Source organism: Miniopterus schreibersii, assembly GCF_964146895.1.
Source record: "Miniopterus schreibersii genome assembly, chromosome: 19".
In the NCBI taxonomy this organism is placed as follows: Eukaryota; Metazoa; Chordata; class Mammalia; order Chiroptera; family Miniopteridae; genus Miniopterus; species Miniopterus schreibersii.
In genome coordinates this window covers 8,806,451-8,829,019 of record NC_138119.1, presented here as the reverse complement: position 1 = coordinate 8,829,019, position 22,569 = coordinate 8,806,451, and the positions used below count along the sequence as shown (strand labels likewise).

The window sequence follows — 22,569 nt, the reverse complement described above, 5'->3', positions numbered from 1 at the left end:
ACAAAATAAATGCATAATTAAGTGATAAAAATAACAACAATAATGTTTCTATCTGGCTAGCCCCAAATTAAAATTTTGTTCTTGCTCATTTACTGATTAGCTGTGGGATTTTAAGGAAGTAATTAACCTCTGCTCTCCCATTTCCTCATGTGTAAACTAAGGAAATATCCTGCCCTACCTTCCTGGCTGAATTCAGAGAACTGAATGTGTGAGTAAATCTAACAGGACTTGGAAAATGGGGAAAAAAACAAAACAAAAACAATGCCGATATGGAAGGTGTGATGACTTGCACAGCGAGGCCAATCAGCTAGCGGTGCCCATCATAAACACTCTTCCTCTACCTATAGCTCACACAACTTCGAGAACTAACAGGTACTTCAGGGCGCACAGGAGGACATGAGCTCTGAAGTATCTGTAATTCCCATAAAGCCAAACATTATCATCTTGACCGTCACCTTCTCATCGCAAACCTCCACTGAATGCTTCTATGGCACTATTTCCCTGTCCTCAGTGCCTTTAAGAAAGGCCCTGTTACAGAGGAGGAAGCTGGCGATGTCACGTGTCCATGGCCACACAGCTGGCAAGTGGCAGAGCCAGTCATTGACTCACTGAGAGCAGGAGACCTGGCTCAGAGCTGGGCTCCCTACCCCCACGCCCTGCCGCCTCCAACTCACCAGCCAGGGGATGGCTCAGGATCAAAGTAAAGAGAAAGGACCCTCAGGGCCACCTGGCCCATCCCCTGCCTTTAATTAGATAAGCTGCTATTAATCATCAGAGGAGGAAGCAGGGCCGCAGAGGCGTTAAGTTTCTTGACAAAGTTCCCCACAGCCAAGTGGCAGGGGAAAGCCCGGCCCCTGGCATGGTGACCCCCATGAGGATGTACCTTTCACTTGCACAGTATCCTCGTAGTTGCCCTGCACGGTGGCGTCCGTGCTGGGGGTGGAACACTTGTAGTGGCCTTGGTCCGAGGGCTGGACGTTCTTTATATGGAGCTCCACGGCGTCATTGGCGGTTCGCCTCAGGACGATCTCCTCCCGCTGCAGGCGCTCCCGGTACAGCTGGGCCGGGAAGCCCACCTCCCAGGTGCTGGCCAGCTCCACGAAGCTGCTCCCCGAAGGCGAGAAGCTCCAGTCAAAGTTTTGCTCGCTGGGGCCGTCGTAATCGCTGACGTTGCAGGGGATGACCAGCTCGGTGCCCACCACTCGCACCAGGCTCCCGGCGGGGACTCTCACCACGCGCCCTCGACAGACAGCTGCAATGACAAGAGAAGAAAGGCAGGTCTTGAATCAGGCCAGGTCTTCCCTGGACAAATGTAGCCAACCTGTGGGTGCTCCTGTCTGCAGGCACATGGCAGAGATCTGAGCAGCCGGGGGAAATGGTATCCAGCCTGTGTCTGGGCAGAAGGAGGTCATCCCTGGACCCATGAGCCAGGATGACACCCAAAACTAGTGCCTCTCACTCAACAGCTCCCTAGGATTGTCAGGGAGGGACGACAAGTATTTAAAGTAGTCTAACCATAAACCTGAATAGTGTCTTCCCTCCCATTACTATTTAACATACCATTGCCACTCACTGGGATGTAGAAATAGTTTAGGTTTGGTGGGAAAGGAAAGGACACAGCTAATCAAGTATTTACACTTCTGTGCACCCTGTACCAGCCCTTGTCCCTGGAGACCATTCTCTGGGGCTCCTGAGACTGATTTACATTGATGGATGTCAAATTTTTAAATCCCACACCAGCCTACTGATAAAATGATTTAACTCTGATTATCTGACATTGCCTATAAATTAATTTTAAAATATGACGACTCTACCTAGTATTAATTTTCTATTTTCTGTATTAATTTTCTATTTTCTGGCTCATTTCCTTCTCCCTACTCTTCAGCCCGATTTAAATTCAGAATGATAGGAAAACACACAAAGGGAGAGTGCACCTCATCTGGCTGGTTGCTGGGCTGGGTATCGTTAGGAATGCAGCCACTTTGGCCTGGGACAAGCCCGTGGACAAAGTGAAGAGTTCACGGGCATTCCTGTGCAACCTTCGAAACATCTTCACTGCGATGAAACTCGGCGCAATTCCACAGTGCGTTTACTACCCGCGTTTAGCGCTGCAAGCCAGACCAAATGAACATGCATTACTCTTTCTTGGTGTCCTATGAATAAGATACGCTGCAGAAAGCATGGACTCTGAAATCAAGGAGACCCAAGTTCAAATCTGGGAGACCTCAGCGTGGCCGTCCAGCTACTAAATGGGGCAAGAAGGATTCAATGAGTTCACAAGATGAAAGGCCTGGCTGAGAGCTTGCCACGCAGTAAGAGCTCCGGCTTCTCCGACCATTCTCCCACCCCACAAACCAAATGACATTTTCCGGAAATGCCATATTCTCATGTGCCCCGTGGCCTCTGCTTCTGTGCCTCCGTCAGCTGGAATGCCCTCCCAGCAATCTCTTGGCCTCTTGCAAGAAGCTCCAGCACCGCTTCCTCTGTGAAGCCTTCCCAGCCAGCTCCCCTGGGATGACTCGGGCCCTCCTGCCTCCACGTTCCAGCTCAACCTGCGAAAGTACCTCCAATTCTGGCTGTTATATTGCCGCTGGGAAAAGTGAAGGAGGTATGAACAGATGCTTAGAAGATCAAATTCTAATCGAGAAAGATACAAACCTGAGCTATGTCTTGTAGGCAGAACTCGGCTGTCCCCTCAGCCATGCAAATCAAGACTCTAAATTCTGGTAACAGAATTTCAACTTACTATAAGCAATCTGGTATTTAGCAGATTTCCTTTAATAGTGTTAAGTAACAGCTAATAATATTTTAAAATAAATATAAATGGCAAAAAAATAAAGCATATGGCTCTTTTCAAATCATATTTTAAAATAAATATAAATGGTAAAAAATAAAGCATATGGCTCTTTTCAAATCAAAAAAATATCCGCATAGCCACACACTGCCAATTTTTGTCAAAACTTCTTGTAACAGTTGATCAGTGAGGGGGAAAGAAGAAAAATTTCCTCTGGTTTTCTAAATTCTTCCAGCATTTCAAATTAAGAGTGCCAAACCCGTTGGTCTATGAACTATTATTAATCTAGTTCTTCATAAAATGTCTTTAACTAAGTAATGATTTAAAATTATGGTTAAATCTGTTTTCAAGGGTCAATATAAGGAACCATCATATGAAAGGCATTTCTGTATCACCCTTAAAAGTAATACTGAGGACACTGCTGTGCTGTTCAATGACACAAAAATCGATATGATAAAATTCCCTTAGGATTAAGTACCAGAAAAAAATACCTGTTGATGGGCCATTGTACAGTCTTTCCTCAGAAGACAAGAACTGTAAGGGTGTGTCTTCCCACTCAAAATAGTTCCCACAGCTCCAGGGTACCTTTGATACTCAAGACCAAATAAGGGCTGTGTGTGTGTGTGTGTGTGTGTGTGTGTGTGTGTGTGTGTGAGTGTTATCCTCACTCGAGCCGAGGATGTTTTTTCTATTAATTTTAGAGAGAGAGTAAAGGGGAGAGAGAATGATTGATGTGAGAGAGAAACACCAATTGGCCACCTCCCGCACTCACCCCCCACAACCTGGGTATATGCCCTGACCAGGAATCAAACCTACAACCAACTGAGCCACTCGGCCAGGGCAGGGCATTTTTATATCACATTTGCGAAGTGGTATTAAGGCTTTATGCCAAAATATTAGCAATCCCAATTACTAAGTGGTCCAGCACGTGTAACGTCCTGATTAGACCAGACCTTCTTTAATAAGTTTCAGAACCCTCCATTGCCTCTAAACTTCTATTTTAAAAATTACTAAGTCTACAAAAACAAAAACAAAATAACCAACAAAACAAAACCTAATACAATTGTCACTGCTAATTTCATCTCTCTTTTCTCTATCCTAACTTCCAAGTCCTATTTTCCTCAACATATATAAAATTCATGTGTCCTTTTGTACCTTAGCTTTAAGAAGGTCCTGTACTAAATGATGGTCAACTATGGAAACCACCCATAGTTTACATTTCTAATAATTATCTCCTTCCTCTGTCTCTACACCTTCCTCTGCCTTCTCTGCTGTCCTTATACTTTTGATTTTTTACCCTTATTTTAAGGTTTTTATTGCATGTACATGTGTATTTCATTACAAGTTGCTTCACATACTTTTTTGGGAGAATGGGGCAAGTAAGGTATAGATTTCAAAAGACCAATAATTGAGATTTCCACTTCCAGGAGATTTTTGCTTTCTGCTGTGACACAGTAGCTCATGTCAGATCAACTCCCACCCTGAGAACAGCTACAAAAGATAGACAGACTACAAGAAACAGATTAATTGACTGCACTGGTGCACAATCCAGGATCAAGGGGCCAAGGTCACAGAAACACCCGAGGTGGACCTGACAATGTCCACTGCTTTTTCTCTTGAAATATTTGCCAATTTTAAGCAGTGTAGGTCAGACACTAAGTCAAGTTAGTAGCTCAGAGCTGCCATCACCTCATGGGGCCAAGGAGACAACTGAAGTTCAGGCCAACTAAGAAAGTCATAATGTGAGGAGTCAAGATCCTAGGGGGAAAGGCAACCGCAGAGAAGTGAGCCAACATACCACATTGCTTTTCCCCTCAAGGAGACTGATATTATGAAAGCTGCTTGGGGGGTGGGGGGTGTAGCTGAGAAGCTAAGCACAAAGTAAATACTAAGAGGCTGAAAGGTTAAGCAAAGTTTTCAACCATCTCACAGTCCTAAGGAAACAATAAAAGGAATTTCAAGTTCACAAAGGAAGGTAGACTATATACAGTATAGTAAACACCGCAGACTTTCACTTACAGCCCTGGAAGGGCTATACCCTTGGAGTAAGAGTAAATCTCAGAAACAATTAGCTCTCATCAACACTGAAGTCCACTCTCAAAGCATCTCAATTCCTCACTGGATTATGGTCTCACTTGCTGTTTTTACTCTACAAGCCTGCCAGGAAAACTACAAAAATAAATACCGGGAAAAGGAAAATATCATATGGAGACACTATAATTTTTCAGTATTCAATCATAACTTACCAGACATTTCAAACAAAAAGTCCAAAATGACAGAAAAGAAAAACAAACAAACAGACAATAGAAACAGATCCACAGAGATCCAGATATTGGTGTTATCAGACATGGACTTTAACTACAATTAGTTGTCTAAAGAAACAGACTACAACTCTTAACTAAAATCTATTGAAATAATCAAATTGAAATTCTAGAACTAAAAAAACAGATCTAATATCTGAAATTAAGAGCTCGATAAATGGATCTGATAGCAGATTAGGTGCAGCAGAAAAGAAGTCTATATAACTTATCCAAACTGAAGCCCAGGATGTAAAAAAAGATGAAAATACAGAAGAGAATCTAAGAGACACCAAGAGAGACAGTAAAAAACCTCAGGCATGTTTAATAGACTCCCAGGAGGAGAAAGAATGTGGTAGAATTAGGCAGAGTTAATTTTTGAAGACATAACCGCTAAGTGGTTTCTTAAACCAACGACAGCATACCACAGATTCAAGAACTGCTATGTATCTCCCTGGCTGGTGTGGCTCAGTTGGTTAGAGTGTAGTCCTGTACACCAAAAGGGGGGGAGGGGTTTAATATACCCAGGTTGCGGGTTCGATCCCTGTTTGGGGCACATGCAGGAGGCAACTGATCGATGTTCCCACCACGCACCCCCCCTTCCCTCTCTCTAAAAACGAAAGGGCTATGTATCACAAGCAGTATAAACACAAAAAAAAACCACACCTAGGTACATCACAGTAAAACTGCTGACAGGCAGAGAAGGGAGCAATGGCACACTGACAGCTGACTTTCAACAGAAAAGATGCTCATCAGACAATGGAATGGCATCTTTAAAGTGATGAAAGAAAACAGGCAACCTAAAATTCTACACAGAAAAAAATCCTTAAAAAAAAAAAAAAAAAAAGGTAAATATGCTTTCAACCAACTTTCAACAAGAGAAATAGAATTAATAAAAAGAAATATCACAGAAATAACAAAAAGAAATACTAAAGGGGTTCTTCAAAAAGAAAGGTAGACAGGCATAAAAAGCAGAAGAAAGGGTAACTGTGGATAAGTCTACCAAATATTGATGCTATACTATAATATCAGTAATGTTTTCTGGAATTTAAAATATATGACATCAACTGTACAAAAAATGAGTGGAATAAATGGAGCTTAATTGTTCTAAGGTCTTGCATTATCCTGGAGTGATAAAAGGCCCACCAGTAGACACTAGTAAGTCCACAATGCATGTTCTAATCTCTAAAATAACCACAGAAATGAAAGAATGCATAACAAATAAACTAAAAGAGGGCAGAAGGGAATAATAGAATATACTTGATTAATCAAAGAATCCATAATTTCAGCTAAAATCATACAAGCACTTCTCAAGTATTTATTTTGTAATGTGTTCACTTTGAGTCGCCATTAAATATCTCTCAACAATAAGATTGGACTAATAGCCCTGGCTGGTGTGGCTCAGTAGATCAGAGCATCAGTGCACTGAAGGGTCATGGGTTTGATTCCTGGTCAAGGGCACATATCTGGGTTTCAGGTTCACTCCCTGCCCCTGGTGGGGGCCCATGTGGGAGGCAACCAGTCGATGTGTCTCTCTTACATCAATGTTTCTCTCTCTCCCCGCCGCCTCTTCCACTCTTTCTGAAAAGCAAACGGAAAAAAAAAAATCCTCGAGTAAAGATTAACAAAAAAATTTTTAAAAGATTGGAATAATAAAATATACTGTGTCTTTCTTATATGCCATGCACTGAGGTAGCAACTATTCATAATCCATCTTAATTAACCCACAGAATAGAACCCTAGGTAGGTATTACTGCCCCTATCATAGAACTGAGGAAACAGGACTAAAACTGAGGAAACTGAGACTCAGAGAAGTTCATCAACTTGCTGAAGGTCCTAACAGCTATTAAGGGAGGGCCTCCAACCCAGGTTTATCTGGTCTATGTATACATTGCACAGTCTAGACAAAGATGGGCTGGGTGCTTTGCCTTCAATTGTGCTGTTGACATTCCCACCTTCTATTGATTTTGTCTTTGCTCTCAGTAGGAAGGAGAAAGCTTGAAATTCCCTATAAAATATTTCATATTCTCCAAGGGCAATGTGAACCAGACAGGCAGCAAAGGAACAGAAGTGAGTCACTAAGAGAAGAAATATATATTCTCAAGATGAAGTAGATAGATGAGAGAAATTAGAGAAATGGGATTGCTAAAAATCATTTTTCTTCAATTTTTTTCCCCCTGAGATGCAACCTTCATCATTATTTTAAGTGATGCTAACTCTAACATCTCATACTTTCATATTAAAAAAGGTAAAGGGAACTTTCTTCTAAATTCATATAGGAAGGACTTGGAAACCCACTGCTCTGACTTTTCAGCAGTCCAGATAATTAATAATCAAGAGGCCAGTGTTTCCAGATAAACATTTGCCTACCTTTGAAGTACTCAAGAAGATAATTAAATGCCTTCGACTTCCTTCTGCCATGGAGAATGGATGGGGGCGGGCAAGAAAAGCCAGGCACGTTTTTCAAGGTAACCTATTCCTGCAATGTTTCGTTCAATAAGCACGATTGGCAACTGTGAGGAATCATTAAAAGAGACAAGCTAATAAAGACTAAACTGAATTTATCTACCCCTCTCCCACCCCCTCATGATATCCACGGGAAACAGATTTTATTTCTTGGGTGATCATCAACATTATTCTCAATCAAGATCTGCAGAGTACAGCAAAGGATTTTTGCAATTGCTCAAATTTTATCATTGCACTGAGCTGCCTAGAAGCAAACAGCCTGACTTTCTAATCGGAGCCATTTGGAAGGATTGGCAGTTTTCAATACAGGGGCACAGTAGAGCTGAAATACTGAAACTAAAGAGCTTATAGTGCTTTAGTTTGCCTTATAAAAGGACACCTAAGTCCCCCTGCCTGAGACCTCACAAGGCCTTTAAGAGAGACTGAAGGCCCATGGATTTCCACAGGGAGTTCCCAGCCCACTATGAGCTAGAAGGGAACACAGAGGTCAAACTTGTAAACTTTTATAGAGCCTTTATTGCTGTATCTGACTCAACTAATGAAAAACCTTTGTCTCTTCACGTCTGCCACTGAGAGGCCTGGCTGGAAGGGATTGAGCCAGCTTCATCTAGACAGTCCCTAAGTGATGAAAATGCCGCAATGTATGCACTGAACAAGTTGCAGCCAGCAGAGAATGTGTAATGAAGTCACATATGGCAGCACTTCAAAACCCCATCTGAACGAAAATAGGTTCTACTAGAGCAGGCCTTACAATCTTTTTTTTTTAAAAAAGGTTCAGCTAAGACCTCACTGAGATCCACTAGACAAATATAATGTTACTCATGCAACAAACATGGACTGAGCAAGAAGCCCCAGTGCCAGATGATATGGGACAGAGAAAGGCAAACCAGCCTCTGGATCCTCTTTTGAGGAGCTTATGTGTGATGCGTTAAGGGTCAGAGGTGTACATGAAAACTGTAATATAAGGAAGGGTGTAAGTAACCAAAGAGAGGCACTAACAAGTGCACAGAGTTCAAAGGTGAGGGTGTGTCCATCCAAAAAGATTAGTGAAAAGCTTCATGCATTGTCAACATCGGAATTGGGCCTTTGAAAAATGGTTGGGGGGGGTGGGGTAGGGAGGGAAGGTTGGACAGGGGACACTGAGGAGGAAGGTGACTCGAGTTAAAAGGCAGAGCATAAGCAAAGACCTCAGAGGGACCTTTGGGGAGTGGTAAGGAGTCGGGTGACTGGAGCAGACTGGAGCAGACACAGGCAGACCAGTGGGGTGTCCTCTACAAGATGACAGGGGAGAGGTTCTAAGGACAAGGGCAGTGCCGGGAACACAAAAGCAGCAGCTCTGAGAACCATGCTAGAAGGGTCAACTGATAGTCCAGAGGAGAGGGAGCCCTTACCTTTTCCAGAATTTAGGAGATTGGGATGGGTAAAAGCATAAAAACTTTTGAGACAAAAAGCTTGAGAAACCTTAGCTTGGTCTCCCTTGTCTCAGTCAAGCAGCAGAGAGGGGTGTAGATCCTGGAGATCATGAGAAAGGTTTAGAACAAGCCTTACAATGAATACAGTAAGAAACGATCTACAAATGATCACAAAGGAGGGCCGAGGTGCAGCAAGGACACCCTGACTTGGTGAGGAAACTCAGGTGGGCAGGTGTGGAGACTTTTTCCCCAGCAAGATGATAAGGCTTGGCTCAGAGACTGTGGTTGGTGTGGACTGTTCAAATATGGTATGAGGACTGGCAAAGAAATATGGCAGAGGGTCCTAGGATGTCAACAAGCTCACTGCTGAACTGTGGACCACCAGGGTCTGCCCTGGATGGGAGCCCAGAAGAGTGGCCTGGTGGCCTGGAAAAAAGGAACATTCAAGATGGAGAGCATTAAGAATGACGTTTGCCAGAGGGCAGGGGGGTTGGGGACTGGGCAGAAAGGATGAAGGGGCTGAGAAGTACAGGTTGGTAGTTACAAAACAGTCCCGGGATGTATACAGTCAGTAAAATTGTAATAACTAGGTAGGGTGCCAGGCGGGTACTGGAAATATTGGGGGCCCATTTTTATAAAGAATGACTGTCTAATCACTATGCTCTACACCTGAAACTAATACAAAATAATACTGAATGTAAACTGTAATTGAAAAAAAATAAAAATTGCTTAAAATAAAATTAAGGCAGGTAAAAAAATAAATAAAGATCAGGGCACCACCGTGAGGATGGAATGTGGGTTCAACAGACACAAAGGAATTTGAAAGGAGTAGAGGGAAGAGGTTGTGGTCACAGAGGGAAGTATCAGAGCTGACAATCAAAAAGGTGACCGAATTCAGTGATGACAAGGTCCAGGTGTGCTCCTTCCCCAAGGGCAAAGATTAATACAGAAGGCACTCCCTGAGTCCTTGCTGGCCCGAGCTGGCTGCAGAAACATGAGCGAGGAAGGTGCGGCTGGGACTTACAGACCGTGGCAGTGCAGCAAGGTGGTCCAGAGGGCTAACCCTTGTTCTCATTTAACAGACGGTTTCTGGCTCTAGTCTGCAGTCATTCCGTTTGGAAACCTTTTAGCCTTCACACAGGGCGAGGAGGAGGGGTGAGCCTTGGTGTCCCCCAGGTCAAACAAGAATTTGGTAAGAAGACTTTGCACTCCCCCGGAATTGACAGGCTCTTTACGGTCAATGCAACTTTACTTAGCGCTTGCTGCTGCGAGAGCCATCACCTCTGGCACTACAGACAGGACAGGCAGGGAACACAGGAGATCTGGTGGCACCAGCAACCGAGGAACACAAGGGCAAGTCACTTCTTAAAGACTGGCTCACTGCTCACTGGACTTCTACCCATGACATGGCCTCCAGTTCTGTGGCCTTTGAGAGGGCCTGGGAGGCCAGAGCCACACAAAACCTTTAACTCGACATCATAAAATTGTGGGGTTTTGTATGTGCCAACTTAGCCAAACTGGAACTTCATTTCCCAGAATCCTCTTCCCTGTGCAGTTCTGGTTAGAGCTGGACAAAAGAGAAGTGCACACTCCGGTGGTTGTCACCGTTAGAGGTGGAGAGACAGACGCACAGGCGCTAGTGGGCATTAATTTGTCCTTGCTCTTTCTGCTCTGACTTTCCTCCCAACTGCTGACTTTCCTCCCAACTGACGACCGCCGGGTGCTTGGCTGCAAATTGGAGGTGGTGGCTGTGAGGGGCCAATCGCCCTTCCACGCACTCCTGTGCTTTGAGGTCCAAACACCTTCAGTGACCACACCGGACACAACAGCGAGCTCGCCGCATCATTGCCGTTTCCTCAGGACCAAGCTCACACCCTGCTGCGTGGTAACTCCGTGAGGCCTGCGGGTCCCCGAGTGGGCAGCTGGGCAGTATATACCACCTCGAGGTGCGGGAACGGAGGTACCTTCCCCAGTTACCTACCACCCAGGTACAACAAGAAGCTTTCAGGACTCATCCTGTTGTTTCAGGTGAAACTTGCTTGCGGGACACATTGTTATTAGAGTAGGACTCTGATGAACAGGCCACATGATTGCATAAAGCGTGCGCGTTTCCACAGAAAACCATCTGAAATTCCCCTTTCTTCCTCTAAAACTTACCCGTATCTCTTACCAGGTGATAGTCCTTAGAAGAAATGCTCTGATAAACGACCTAAGGGGAACATCAGTAACTGTTTTATGAGCCATTTTCCTTGTAAGAAACAACCAAAAATAGGATTATGGCCTGACGTATCACCTTCATTTAGCAGGCGAGCTTCCTGTAAGCCCCGGCAGACCGCACCAGCCTCACGCACGTGGGCTCTTAGTTGCTCTGTGGGCGCTGACGACACCTCCAGGGTGACTTTGCTGGCATTCTTGCTCTGCCCGCCTCCCTCCTCAGAGTTTAATATCCACATTCCCTGAGGTCTCTCTCCCTGCTCCAGCTTAAGTCAGCTAGTCACCAAATGGGACACCAACCCACAGATGCTGATCCACTCCTACCTCCCAGAAACTGCACCGGTCATTTCCATCCGGAAATGCTTTTCCTGCTCCCGGCTCAAACTGCTTTCCAGTCCCACCTGCTCCATGAAGATTTTCCATAATAACAGCTCCAGGCCTCCGTTTTATTCCCATCATTCCAACAGTCCCATATGCACAGCTACCTAAAAATTCATCCGCTCAGATGTTTAACAAGCACTAGCCACCCATTCTGCCGTTCACTATAACTGGTCTGCCTTCTGCATTGGACTCCATTTCCTAATTCCTTTGTAAATACTCTCCAAATGCTGCACAAGTACTAAAAAAGACGACCTCGAGGAAAAGCAGGAAGGTCTCGTAATGCAGCGTAGGGTAAGAGCTGGGCACCCATGTGTGGCTTGGACCAATGTGACTCAGCGCCCGGAGTGTGCCAGGCTCCGGGCCAGGCACCGTGGCTGGTCTGCTCTTGGAACTAAGGGTATGGATTTCTCAGTCAAACATGATGGACTATAATGCCTTCTAATAAATAAGAAAACATTGGGCGTGCCAGGCTCTAGAAAATGGAAAAATGAATAGCTGTGCCAAAAGCTGTTTTATTTTTTAACTCCTCTCTGCAGCAGCAGCACCCTGGACAGACACCAAATCAGCTCATACTCGGTTCTTAAAACATCCGAGGGGGGCAGAGCATTCAGAAAGCACTGGCTACCCCTTCACCTCCAGAATGGCCAAAGACAGCAAGCCACTTCAAACACAGCCGAGAACTCACTCCCGGAGGGTTCCTCATAAGCCTCGAAAACTCTGCATCCGAGACGAGAGGGAGAACATCACCGGGTCGGCGGTGTGGCTGAGCCTCGAAGTGACCAGGGTACACCGAAGACGGAGCTCGCACGGGCTCCTAGCGATGTGGACGTTTTCCAGGTTGGATGCTTTTCCTTGGCAGCGTCTCCAACATCATTTTGAACCAAGAATGGAAAGGAAGAAAGTCCCCATACACTGAGAGCATATTTCTTAGCCAATTAAGACCATTGATGGGAGACGTCTGAATTTCAACTCTCCTACCCTTTAGGAGACACGTGGACACACCTGAGGCTGTCTATCTTCTCACCGTGGTCTGGACTTGAGAGTTAGTTACATGTGGACAAAAACACAAGCCATGTTCCTGAGGGCTGGGCCTTGATTACTCAACCCCAACTTTCTCATGGCTGAAATCCTCAGCAAAACGGGCCCAAAAGTCAGTAACAAGAAACATTCTATCTTCTAGAAACGCCTTATTGGTCGTATCATTTCTGTGACCTTTCCCAGAAGTCCGTCACCTCCATCACCTAGAGAACGCTGGAGAAAGAAAGATGCTAGTCTCACGGCACAGGGAACGGGCTGGAAGGAGAAGCGGTCCCTGATACAGTGACAGAATGACAAACAATTCCCAGAGCCCTCTGCGGCCGCGCCGCCAGGCCGTGGAGAGGTGCCAGGCAGGTGAGAGAGAAGGCGCGCAGGCTGCAGACAGGAGGAAGGCTGGGGGAGACGGGCGAGGAGCCAGGGCTGGACCAAGCGGCCCATATGGCCAACAGCAGGGGTCAGCGCGGACTCGAAGAGTTCTGGAGATGGAAGGGGGCCTTCGGGATGGGCTAGTCCAGCCCCCGACGTTACAGAGGCTGAGGGCTATTCAGCAACTTGTCCAAGGTCACAAAACTAGTGAGTGGAAGATCCAGGGCCAGACTCCAAGCCTTGTGTTTTAGAAGACAAGGAAACAAATGTTCTCACATTGTGGCTAATTGCATCAATTCTCTTCTTCTGTGTTTTCAAACATATGTTGGACTCTGAATAGCTAGACGACGGAAGAGGTGGAACTGCGGTTATGAGCCCAGATGCTGGACCCCGCCTTCTGGGTTTAAATCCCAGCAGCTCTGCCACTGACTTGTGACCTTGAGCAGATTCCTTCACCGCTCTGTGACTCAGTTTCCTCATCTATCAAATGGGGGCAACAGTACGGACCTCATGGGGTTATGAAGCCTAGGAAATGAGTTAATATATAAAAAGTGCAGTGCATGGTGTAACATAAAGGTAGGAAGGGATTTCTTAGGGAGGAAATTAATCTTCATATTGGTTCCTGCTCAGCACACCAGTCCCCAAACCCCAGCTCGTCTTAGTCACACCTTGTTCCTATAATACCTGGGACTAATGCTTCTGAAAAGTCACACCACTGTCTCCTAATCCATTCAGACCCAACCCAGTTAGATATGAGAGATAAATAGGCTCAAATGACGAGAGGTGAAAATTCTAGATAAACGTTTACACTGGCTACTGCCCACCCAGCCTACTACCCCTCAGATTTCCACTTCTAAGATCCTGGGTGCAGAAGTTGTTTCTTTTGGTCCTTACCTCTTACCTTCCTGGCCCATCCACTCCCTTGTGCCTCTGAATCTGCTTTTCACCCTCCTCACATCCTCTAGTCCCTCAAACCTTCTGCCATTTATCAGCCCTTCCAGCCTCAGTCACCTGCCTCTCCCGCCTGGACTCTTCTCCAACCAGCTCCCTACAGACTCCTGCACCCTCCATCCTTCCACCCTCATCGCACGGGGAGACCACACCGTGTGATCCCAGGCTGCCAGGCTTGGTGGGATCAAGTCAGGAAGCCAGGCTGACTGCCTGCACCACAGGCCTAAGCTGACCCATCCTCAAGGCTAACTGAACACCTCCACATTCCCACGGAGCCCACCCCACACTCCTCTTGCTCTGACTCTGACCATGGCCTTTGCCTCAGAATTCACCTAGAAGCCCAGGCCACCAAATAATCCGTGTCAAGCACTCTTCCAGACCAGGGCGTCTCTTCCTTCCACTTCCTGTCCCCCAACAGGCATTCCCAAGAACTTGCCCTTGACCCTCACCTCAGTCATTCAGGTGTTGCTGCACTTTCTGGCAACAACACCAACCATAGGTCTGGTGCATCCTGCCCCACCTTGGAGGGCAGGTCTGAGTCAGCTCTGCTCACTGCAGAGTCCCCAGCATGCAGAACAATGCCTGGCCTGGGTTAGTAAGCTCTCTCTCAGTATTTGCTGAATGAGTAAGTGAGCCACTCTCCAAGTCACCAAGCTTCTCAACAGCCATTTTCAAACAGCTCATCTCAAGGCCAGGATGGGGCTGAAGAGCTGTGGCTCACCAGGTAAAAGAGATAACTGCCAACCTCCATCAAATCACAGCACACGCGGGAAGTGATCACATCTGTATGGCTCTCAGCGTAAACACAGCTTCTGGTTCAGGGGTGGCTCTGACCTGTCGGCTCTGGAGGCTAAGGGCATCGGTAGCCTGACACAGCTACAACCCACCTGAAACCCATGTGGGTCCCTTACCATGGCACAAAAGCTGGGAAGTCCTGCTCTAACCTCTGAGAAGTAACCCATCTGTCTGCACACTGCCTCTATTTTATTAGGATTCAAAGGTAGCACCCATTCTGAAATGTGCCCTGAACCTTTAAGCACAGCTCTAAGCCAAATTCCTCCTAGTCTGAGCAACAGCAGCCAAGAGAGTCGCTCCAACCCCCTGAATTATACCGAGGGATGTAAACGCTTTCACGTTCCAGCTGCTCAGAAAGGTGCGAGGCAGGAGGCAATTAAGGTCCCAGCCCATCGTACTTAAACTGGATTCACGCTGCTTAGCGACTCCATAATCTCGCACAAACACTTGGGGAGCACGGTGGCGAAATCGGCATTCGAAGAACACGAACATGTACACATGCCATTATCTCTCGCCTACTGGAAATCCCATCGCCGGCCCAGGCCAGTGTTAACAACAACTGGGTCTAATTCTGCAGCTCTGCAAAGACTACAGTCAGCGTGGGGGGAAATCTTCCAAGATCTCAAAAAACCACCGACGGTGCCAACTGCAGCACTTGGCCTTTTTCAGAAGACAAATTATGAAGAATTTTTTGCCAGTTCAAGTTATTTTCCAAAAGCAGAGAGCCCAATGGCCTCGCTATCCTGCCTTTAAGAAACCGATGCAATTAAATGGAATAGCTATAAACTGCCCTGACAGCTTCCCCCCTAACTTTGCTTGATAAAGTGAGATGCAGTCACACACTGACAGACAAGCACACACCTTATTTAACTGCCAGACACAGCGCCAATATGAAAACATACGTCCGATCTCTGGGGTTAAAATCTGCTCAGCACTCGTCTCTAAAACAAAATAGCCATATAAACGCCGACTAGCCCGGCCGCATGTAAGGAATGAACACTGACAACTAGAGTTTCTATTCAGCAGGCTAATAAGAATAATTATAGCAAGGGCAGGCATTAATCAGCTTGGCAGATACAGGAATTCTGTTAACAAGGCTAAAATGAGTGCCAAGGAGCCTCTGAAGGCCACAGCACTTCAAAGACCGTTAGGCTGGATGAATTCACGGGGCTCCTCTTGCCAGGCCTCCTGGCTCAGTGCTTTCTGGAGGAAGCTGCATTTCGGTCCCTGGTCTCAGAGGTGTGGTGACCTGCCACGGGGTTGCGAGAATTGTGCCTGGGCTGCACTCACCCCAGATCCTATTATTTTTAACCACACTTTTGCTTTCAAACCACTGTCACCCTTTTTCACCTAAACTAACCTCAAGAAATACACAGCATCCGGTTATCTGGTGAACAGAAGCCGGCTTTTCCTCAGCAGAGGCAGAACCGAGTCCTGGGATGACTCCAGGCAAGTTCCTTACTTAACTTTTCTGGGCATCAGTTTCCTCACCTGAAATATGGAGAAAATAACAGTACCTGCCTCCGAGTGTTGTTGTGAGGATTAAATAAGAGAATATATGGCCCGGCTGGTGTGGCTCAGTGGTTGAGGGCCGACCCATGAACCAAGAGGCCCCTGATTCAATTCCCGGTCAGGGCACATACCCAGGTGGCAGGCTCAATCCCCAGCAGGTAGATGTCTCTCTCATCGATGTTTCTATCTCTCTATCCCTCTTCCTTCCTCTCTCCCCCAAATCAATAAAACATACACATTAAAAAAAAAAAAGAATACATGTAAGAGCCAGATGCTTGTCTGCACACACTATGTAAATAGCTGCCTGTTAGGTGCAGAACCCTGTACAGATGCTCTGAGAAAGAATGAATAAAATATTCAGTATACGGACACACGTACAGTATATGTGAGCGCTGTGCCTGGGCAGCGAGAGAGTGAGCACTTTTTTTCTTTACCTTATACCCTTTATAACTGACACAGGGACTGCTAGCTGTCCTCCCAAATCTGTTCTTGTCTTCCATAGTAGCTGGCACACGGCTGCCAGGCTACTCTGCATTTCTCAGCTTCCCTTGCAGCTAGCGTGGCACGGACTGAGTTCTGTGGAATGGAATGTGTGCAGACAGGACGTGTGCCACGTCCAAGCTTGGCCTTGAAGCCTCCATACATCTCCTCTGTGCTCTTTCACCCTTTACGGGGCTGGAAGACAATGGTGACAACCAAAGGGGCCTTAGAAACTACGGGTTAATGGCAAACTACGTGTGCCATCAGCCTGGGAGCCAGAATGGCTGTGTCGGAGCAGGGTCCCACCCAACCTTTTCATCTGAAACCTCCCCTCAGGACTGTCAGGAAAGACACTTCTATTGTCTGAACCACTGTGCTTTGAGTTTATTTGTTAGAGCGGTTTGGCCTGCCTAATTAATATCATACCCTTCTATGTTATGTGAATTTTAAAATACAGAGGCAATGCTTTTGTCATTTAAAAACGACTTCAGTGGATTTGCAAATATTTTTTAAAAGACACAAGTTAAAAATATCTTAATTCCTCTCCACGATCTCCATACCTTCCCCTCTCTAATTCATGCTGCACACCAGAGGACTTACCCTCCTCAAACAGACTGCCATGTCATGGAAACTCTCAATGGCTATCCATTATCCATAAGTAAAAGGATATATACCTGTATTCAGCGCCAATATTTATCAAACACCTACTATGAGCCAGGCACCCTATTAGTAACAGGGATACTATAGTGAACAAGACCAGCATAGTCCCTGCCCTTGGGGGGTATAATCAGAGTGGGGATTTCAGCCAGGAACAGACAATCTCACACAGTGAGCTAAGTAAATGTGATGATGGGAGCACAGGCTGCCTGGCAGCCCCCACAGGGCCAACAAACCCACCCCTCGTGGTCGAGGCTTCTCAGCACAGCCCAGGAAGCCTTCAGAATCCACCCCAATGCCACCTTTGCAGTTTGCTCTCCCATCATATCCCCTCCTCCCATCTCTGGTTACTCCTCCCACCTCCGGTTACATGGACCTTCCATGCCATCTGGGAAGGAGCCATGTACCTCACCCATCCACACTTGGTGCCTCTCCCCAGAGCCTGGAATGCCCTTCCATCCTTTCTTTCAAAATTCTTATGGTCCTCAAAGCTCAGCTCAAAGTCCACCTCTTCAGCAAAATCGACCCCAATCCCAAGTCAAATGAACCACCCTCTCCCTTGCTTCCTACCGGAACTTGGTTTCTATGTAGGTATTTCATTCATCTTGTAGCTGTTTTATTATCTATCCACCCACCCCCGCTGACCACTCAGTGAGCCATCTGTCGGGACACTCGTATGGGCTCTAACGGACATTCGAGAAACGCTGTATTGAACGGACAAACGAGATAGGTCAGACACAGGCACTAGAAGTGAAAACCTGCTGGACGAAGCCGAGTGGATTCTGATGTGATGGTGACCGCTGGACCAAGTCAGGGAAGCTTCATGGAGGAAGCTGAGTTTTAGGGGAGAAAGGAAAAGCACAGGCAAGAGCAGAGAAGCAGGAGGGGCATTCCATGGCCAAGGGAAACGATAAAGCCAGGAGGCTCACAGATATTCTATGTAAAGGAGAGCAAACAGGGTACTCAGGATGAAGTGTCTGAATCAGAGAGAAGACTAGAGGGGAGAGAACACAAGGGGAAGCATGTCCGTGCAAGAAAATCATAAAGAACCAACATGCAAAAGATGGGTGCCTCCCCCTGCCCAGCTGGTATGGCTCAGTGGTTAAGCACTGACCTATGAACCAGGAGATCACGGTTCTATTCCAGGGCAGGGCACATGCCAGGGTTTCGGGCATGATCCGCAGTAGGGGGCGTGCAGGAGGCAGCCAATCAATGACTCACTCATCATTGATGTTTCTATCTCTCCCTCTCCCTTCCTCTTTGAAATCAATAAAAACATATTAAAAAAAAAAAAGGGGGGGAGGGCTCCCCCAAAACTCATCCTGTAGGAAAATAATGAACTTGGAAGGGAAGCTTGAGGAAAAAGCCAACCAAGCTCACTGTAGGGAGAAGTATCAGAACCTGGGCTAGAAGAATAGCCGTAGAAACAGAAAGGACAGGAAGAAGCCGGAGTGTGCGCTGTGGGAAAAGCCACAGAACTGAGGGACAGTGTGGCCTGGAGGTCAAAGAAAGTAGCAGCAAGATTATGCCCAGGTTGCAATACAAGAGGAAAGATGATCTTGCTTATCAATATATTAAGTTTCAGGAATCAGGACAGGGCTACATGGTACAACAGGGAGGGCATCCCAGAGGTCAGGCTGAAGCCACGCCGAGGGAGATTCTGTGGGGTTGTTATCAGGTTCAAGTTCAGGGACCTGCTAGGAGAAGAGGCACTGGTTGGCGACACCACGTTCCCTGTGTGTAGTTAACCCGAGATGCCCAGTCAGGCCGGATACCCCGGTACACAACCAAGACTTCCCCAAGCGGTGCTGTCCCCCACTTCTATTTTTGCTCTTGCCGGTCTCTCTTTGGCCCCTCTCCTCTCCCTTTTCCTTCCTTATCAGAGCTGCTCAAGGGCATTTTTTCAAACCTCTACCTGACTCCAACACCTTAAGTGGTACACAGGTTGTGACCTGCACATCTCCAAGGGGAGTCATTCTCACACAGACTGTAAAGTGAACAGCAAACGCCTAGAGTCATGCGGTGCACAATCTGTGCGACCACTGGCCACCAGCAGTGTGCAACATCCACGGAGTGAAAGGGAAAGGTTAAAAGCACTAGGCTCCCAGACCGCAGAAGAAACGCTACCAAACGGAGAGAAAGATCTGGAAGCTTTGTGCACGTGGTGGCAGCTAAGGCGATGTGTCTCGGGGAGTGAGATCCAGAAGACCCCTGGGAGGTGAAGGAAGAAAACACAGTAGCAGCTAGAAAGGCTGGCCCACCAGCAGCAGGAGTCATGGGGTGTGGGCTGTGGGAGCCCTGGAGCCAGCAGGCCGGGAGTGGCTGCGGAAGGCCTCCACTGGGACCCTCTGACCGTAAGTGCAGAGTAGTCATTTACCCTGTGCGCAGCTGGGGCCTGGCTGGGACAGACACCACACACCACGCGCTCTGCAAAAAAGATTCTGATCTGCCTCCCCAAGGGGCCTGGAAGGAAACCGGTGGTCAGGTCGCAGGATTCATTCGGCTCTGGCTGCCACAGACCCAAAGGATCCAAAAGAATATCACAGCATTCAGGGGTCAGCCCTGGGTACCATGGTGAGCACTTGAAACAGATGTACTTCTGCGGCTGATAACCATATGGTTATGGTACTATAACCACTTAAGAGAACCATTTATATCTATGTGAAGATGGTGTCTGTGTGCATGGAAGACATGGAAAACGGAGAGGAAAACCACCCCCCCCAAATTCCTTGGGTTGGGGGAGCGTGCTGGGCCACATTATCCAGAGCCATCAGGTTTGGGGAGGGCGGAAGGCGGCAGGCAGCACAGGGAGGAAAAGTAACAGGTAGGAAAAGTTGGCCGAGCCACGGCGCCTAGGTCTTTGTGCGTAAACATGCGGTAGGAGCTGCAGGAAGAAATAAAGGGAGAGCCCGGGGCAGAAGCTCCGGCCACAGGACAGGACAGGACGGGCGCGCCCGCTTCAGGGCAGCGCTCGGGCCACCCTGACCTTCGCAGAGGAACTTGGTGGGCTCCCCGCTTCCCTAGGAGGCAAGTCGGCCCGGGTTTGTGCCCGAGCAGCGGGCGAGCCGGTCCCGGCGACGGCGGGCAGATCAAAGGCGCACGTGCCCGGTCCCGAGCGGGGGACAGCGGCCAGGGGCCGGCACCTTCCGGCCGGGAGCTCAAGGTGAGCCGGGCTCCCCGCGCCAACAGGTAGGGCGGGCTGGGGACGGCGGGTCCGGGCCACTCCCCCGCACGTGTGCGGAGCGCGCGGGGCTCGGCCTAGCGGAGCGGGACTGACAGCCCGCGCGCGGCCGGCCCGGACTCGCGCCCGGCTCCGGGGCCCCGCGGCGGCTCCCCTCCCGGCCGCGCCGCCCGCGGATCCCGGCCGGGTCTCCCGGGAGCGGCGCCCGCACCCTCGGCGCCCCAGGCCGCGCGCCGCAGCCCCGCCCGCTGAGCACCCCCACCCCGGGGCCCGCGGGTCCTCCGAGCCCCGCGCGCACTCACCCAGCGACAGGAGCGCCAGCAGCAGCGGCCTGGGCGCCGGGCGCCCCATGCTCGCCGGGCGGGAGCGCCTCGCCGCCGCCTCCGCCTCCTTGGCCGCCGCCTCTCCGCCGCCGCCTCCAGCTCCGGCGGCTCCAGAGTCCGCGCCGCTCCGCCCGGGCCGCGCGCCTGCTCCGCTCTCCGCGCCCGCCGAGCAATCCCGGCGCCCGGCGGACGCGCGCCCCCCGCTCCCGCCCCCCGCCTACCTCCTTCCCGCCCTCCTCCGGCCCGCGGGCCACCGGGAGCCGGGCGCCAGAGCCGCCCCGCCGCGCCGAGCGTGCTGCCCCGGCCGCTTCCCGAAAGCAAAAGGGAAGAACCGCAGCGCCCGCCCGCCCGCGCCTCCCATCGGGCGCTTTGCCAGCAACAAACACAAACTTTCCCAAGCCCCTCCCCGCTCCAGGTAACGGAGGGAGCGCCGGGGCCGCGCGCTTAAAGGGGAGGCGGCGGCGGCGCCCACCCGGCTCTCCTCTCGGGCCCCCGCCCCACCGCAAACTTTCCTCCGACCTTTAAAAGTTGGCCCTGGAGCGCGTCGTCTGGAAACCCCATCACTCGGCCGCTTTCCGGGACACCCTGCGCTCCCCGCCGCGGGCTCACCCACGCCCGGCTGCTGCCCCGCCGGCCGCGCGCGTCCCCCCGCGGCCCAGGCTGAGCGCCCCGCCGCCTGGCACACAGGGCCCTGCTGAAAACTATTCAGATGGGACGGAGACGGAAGGACCTGGAGGGCCGTGGATTCCGACCTCTTCAAGGCACCGAGGCCTGCAGCGTCCAGGGGACTTGCCCGGCTTCGCAGCCAAGCGGCCGGGCCAGAGCCCAGGTGCCCCCGCGTGCTCACCGCCCCTGCCTGGGTGCGCCTCGCCCCGCTCCCGGGGCTGATGGCACCCATTAGAACACTTGCCACAAACACACTCGTTCAAAAACAAAAACAAAAACCACCCAAGTGTGTTAATAGCTACAGTGTTTCATAGGGAACCGACTCATGAGACTACATTTAGTGCTTTAAGTGGACACGACTGGTTGCCAATAAAGACTCCCCCCCACACACACACACACACAATAGGGTTTTGTGCTTTTGATTTGAATACAAAAGGCCCAGTTTGGGGGGGGGGATTAGTGCCCATTGTTTAAAACTTCACAAGGGTGGTTCAAACGCACGGGGAGCAGCCCTGGTGCCTCCTGCCCCACCCCCAACATCATAGCTTCCCATTAATACATGCAAAACAAGTCACACATGTTAGCGGGGAAACTGCCCAAGCTGGGGAGGGGAGCCCTGCTTTACTCTGAGGAGGCATCATTATTTCCATTAGCAGATGTGTGAACCCTTCTGAGAGAGACCCTTAAAAATCCAACAATGGCACAACGTGACCGTACGTAATGCCACTGGCCTTTACACTTAAAAATGGTTAAAACGGTAAATTCTTGTTATCTATGTTCTAGCATAATAAAAAATTTTAATTCATTCTTGCCGCCAAGCATTCCTTCATGCTGTTCACTCACCTGCCTTTCTTTTCCCCTTCCCACCCCACAGACGCCTCTAGAATTTTTCTGGGAATGTTACCGGAAAGGGACGGGTCTGCCTCTGGCCGGCCTGTAGAGTGTGGGTTCTTGACTTCGCGCAGGAAGGATTTCACAATATGAGTCCAGGTGATTTTGAGAGGACATTTATTAAAGCTGGAGACAGTGAAACAAA

At 48.8% G+C, this 22,569-nt stretch overlaps 1 protein-coding gene across 1 annotated transcript in view; it reads right to left on the bottom strand.

The window, feature by feature from the left end:
* The window catches only part of PTGFRN (prostaglandin F2 receptor inhibitor), a 51,402-nt gene extending 30,348 nt beyond the window's left edge, over positions 1 to 21,054 (bottom strand). The window contains exons 1-2 of the mRNA XM_081120334.1: positions 20,847 to 21,054; positions 884 to 1,252 (exon numbers count right to left, since the gene is read on the bottom strand). Coding sequence (XP_080976460.1) covers positions 884 to 1,252; positions 20,847 to 20,895 — 418 coding nt within the window. The 5' untranslated portion in view covers positions 20,896 to 21,054. The remainder of the gene's footprint in view (positions 1 to 883; positions 1,253 to 20,846) is intronic.
* Positions 21,055 to 22,569: the final 1,515 nt, after the last annotated feature.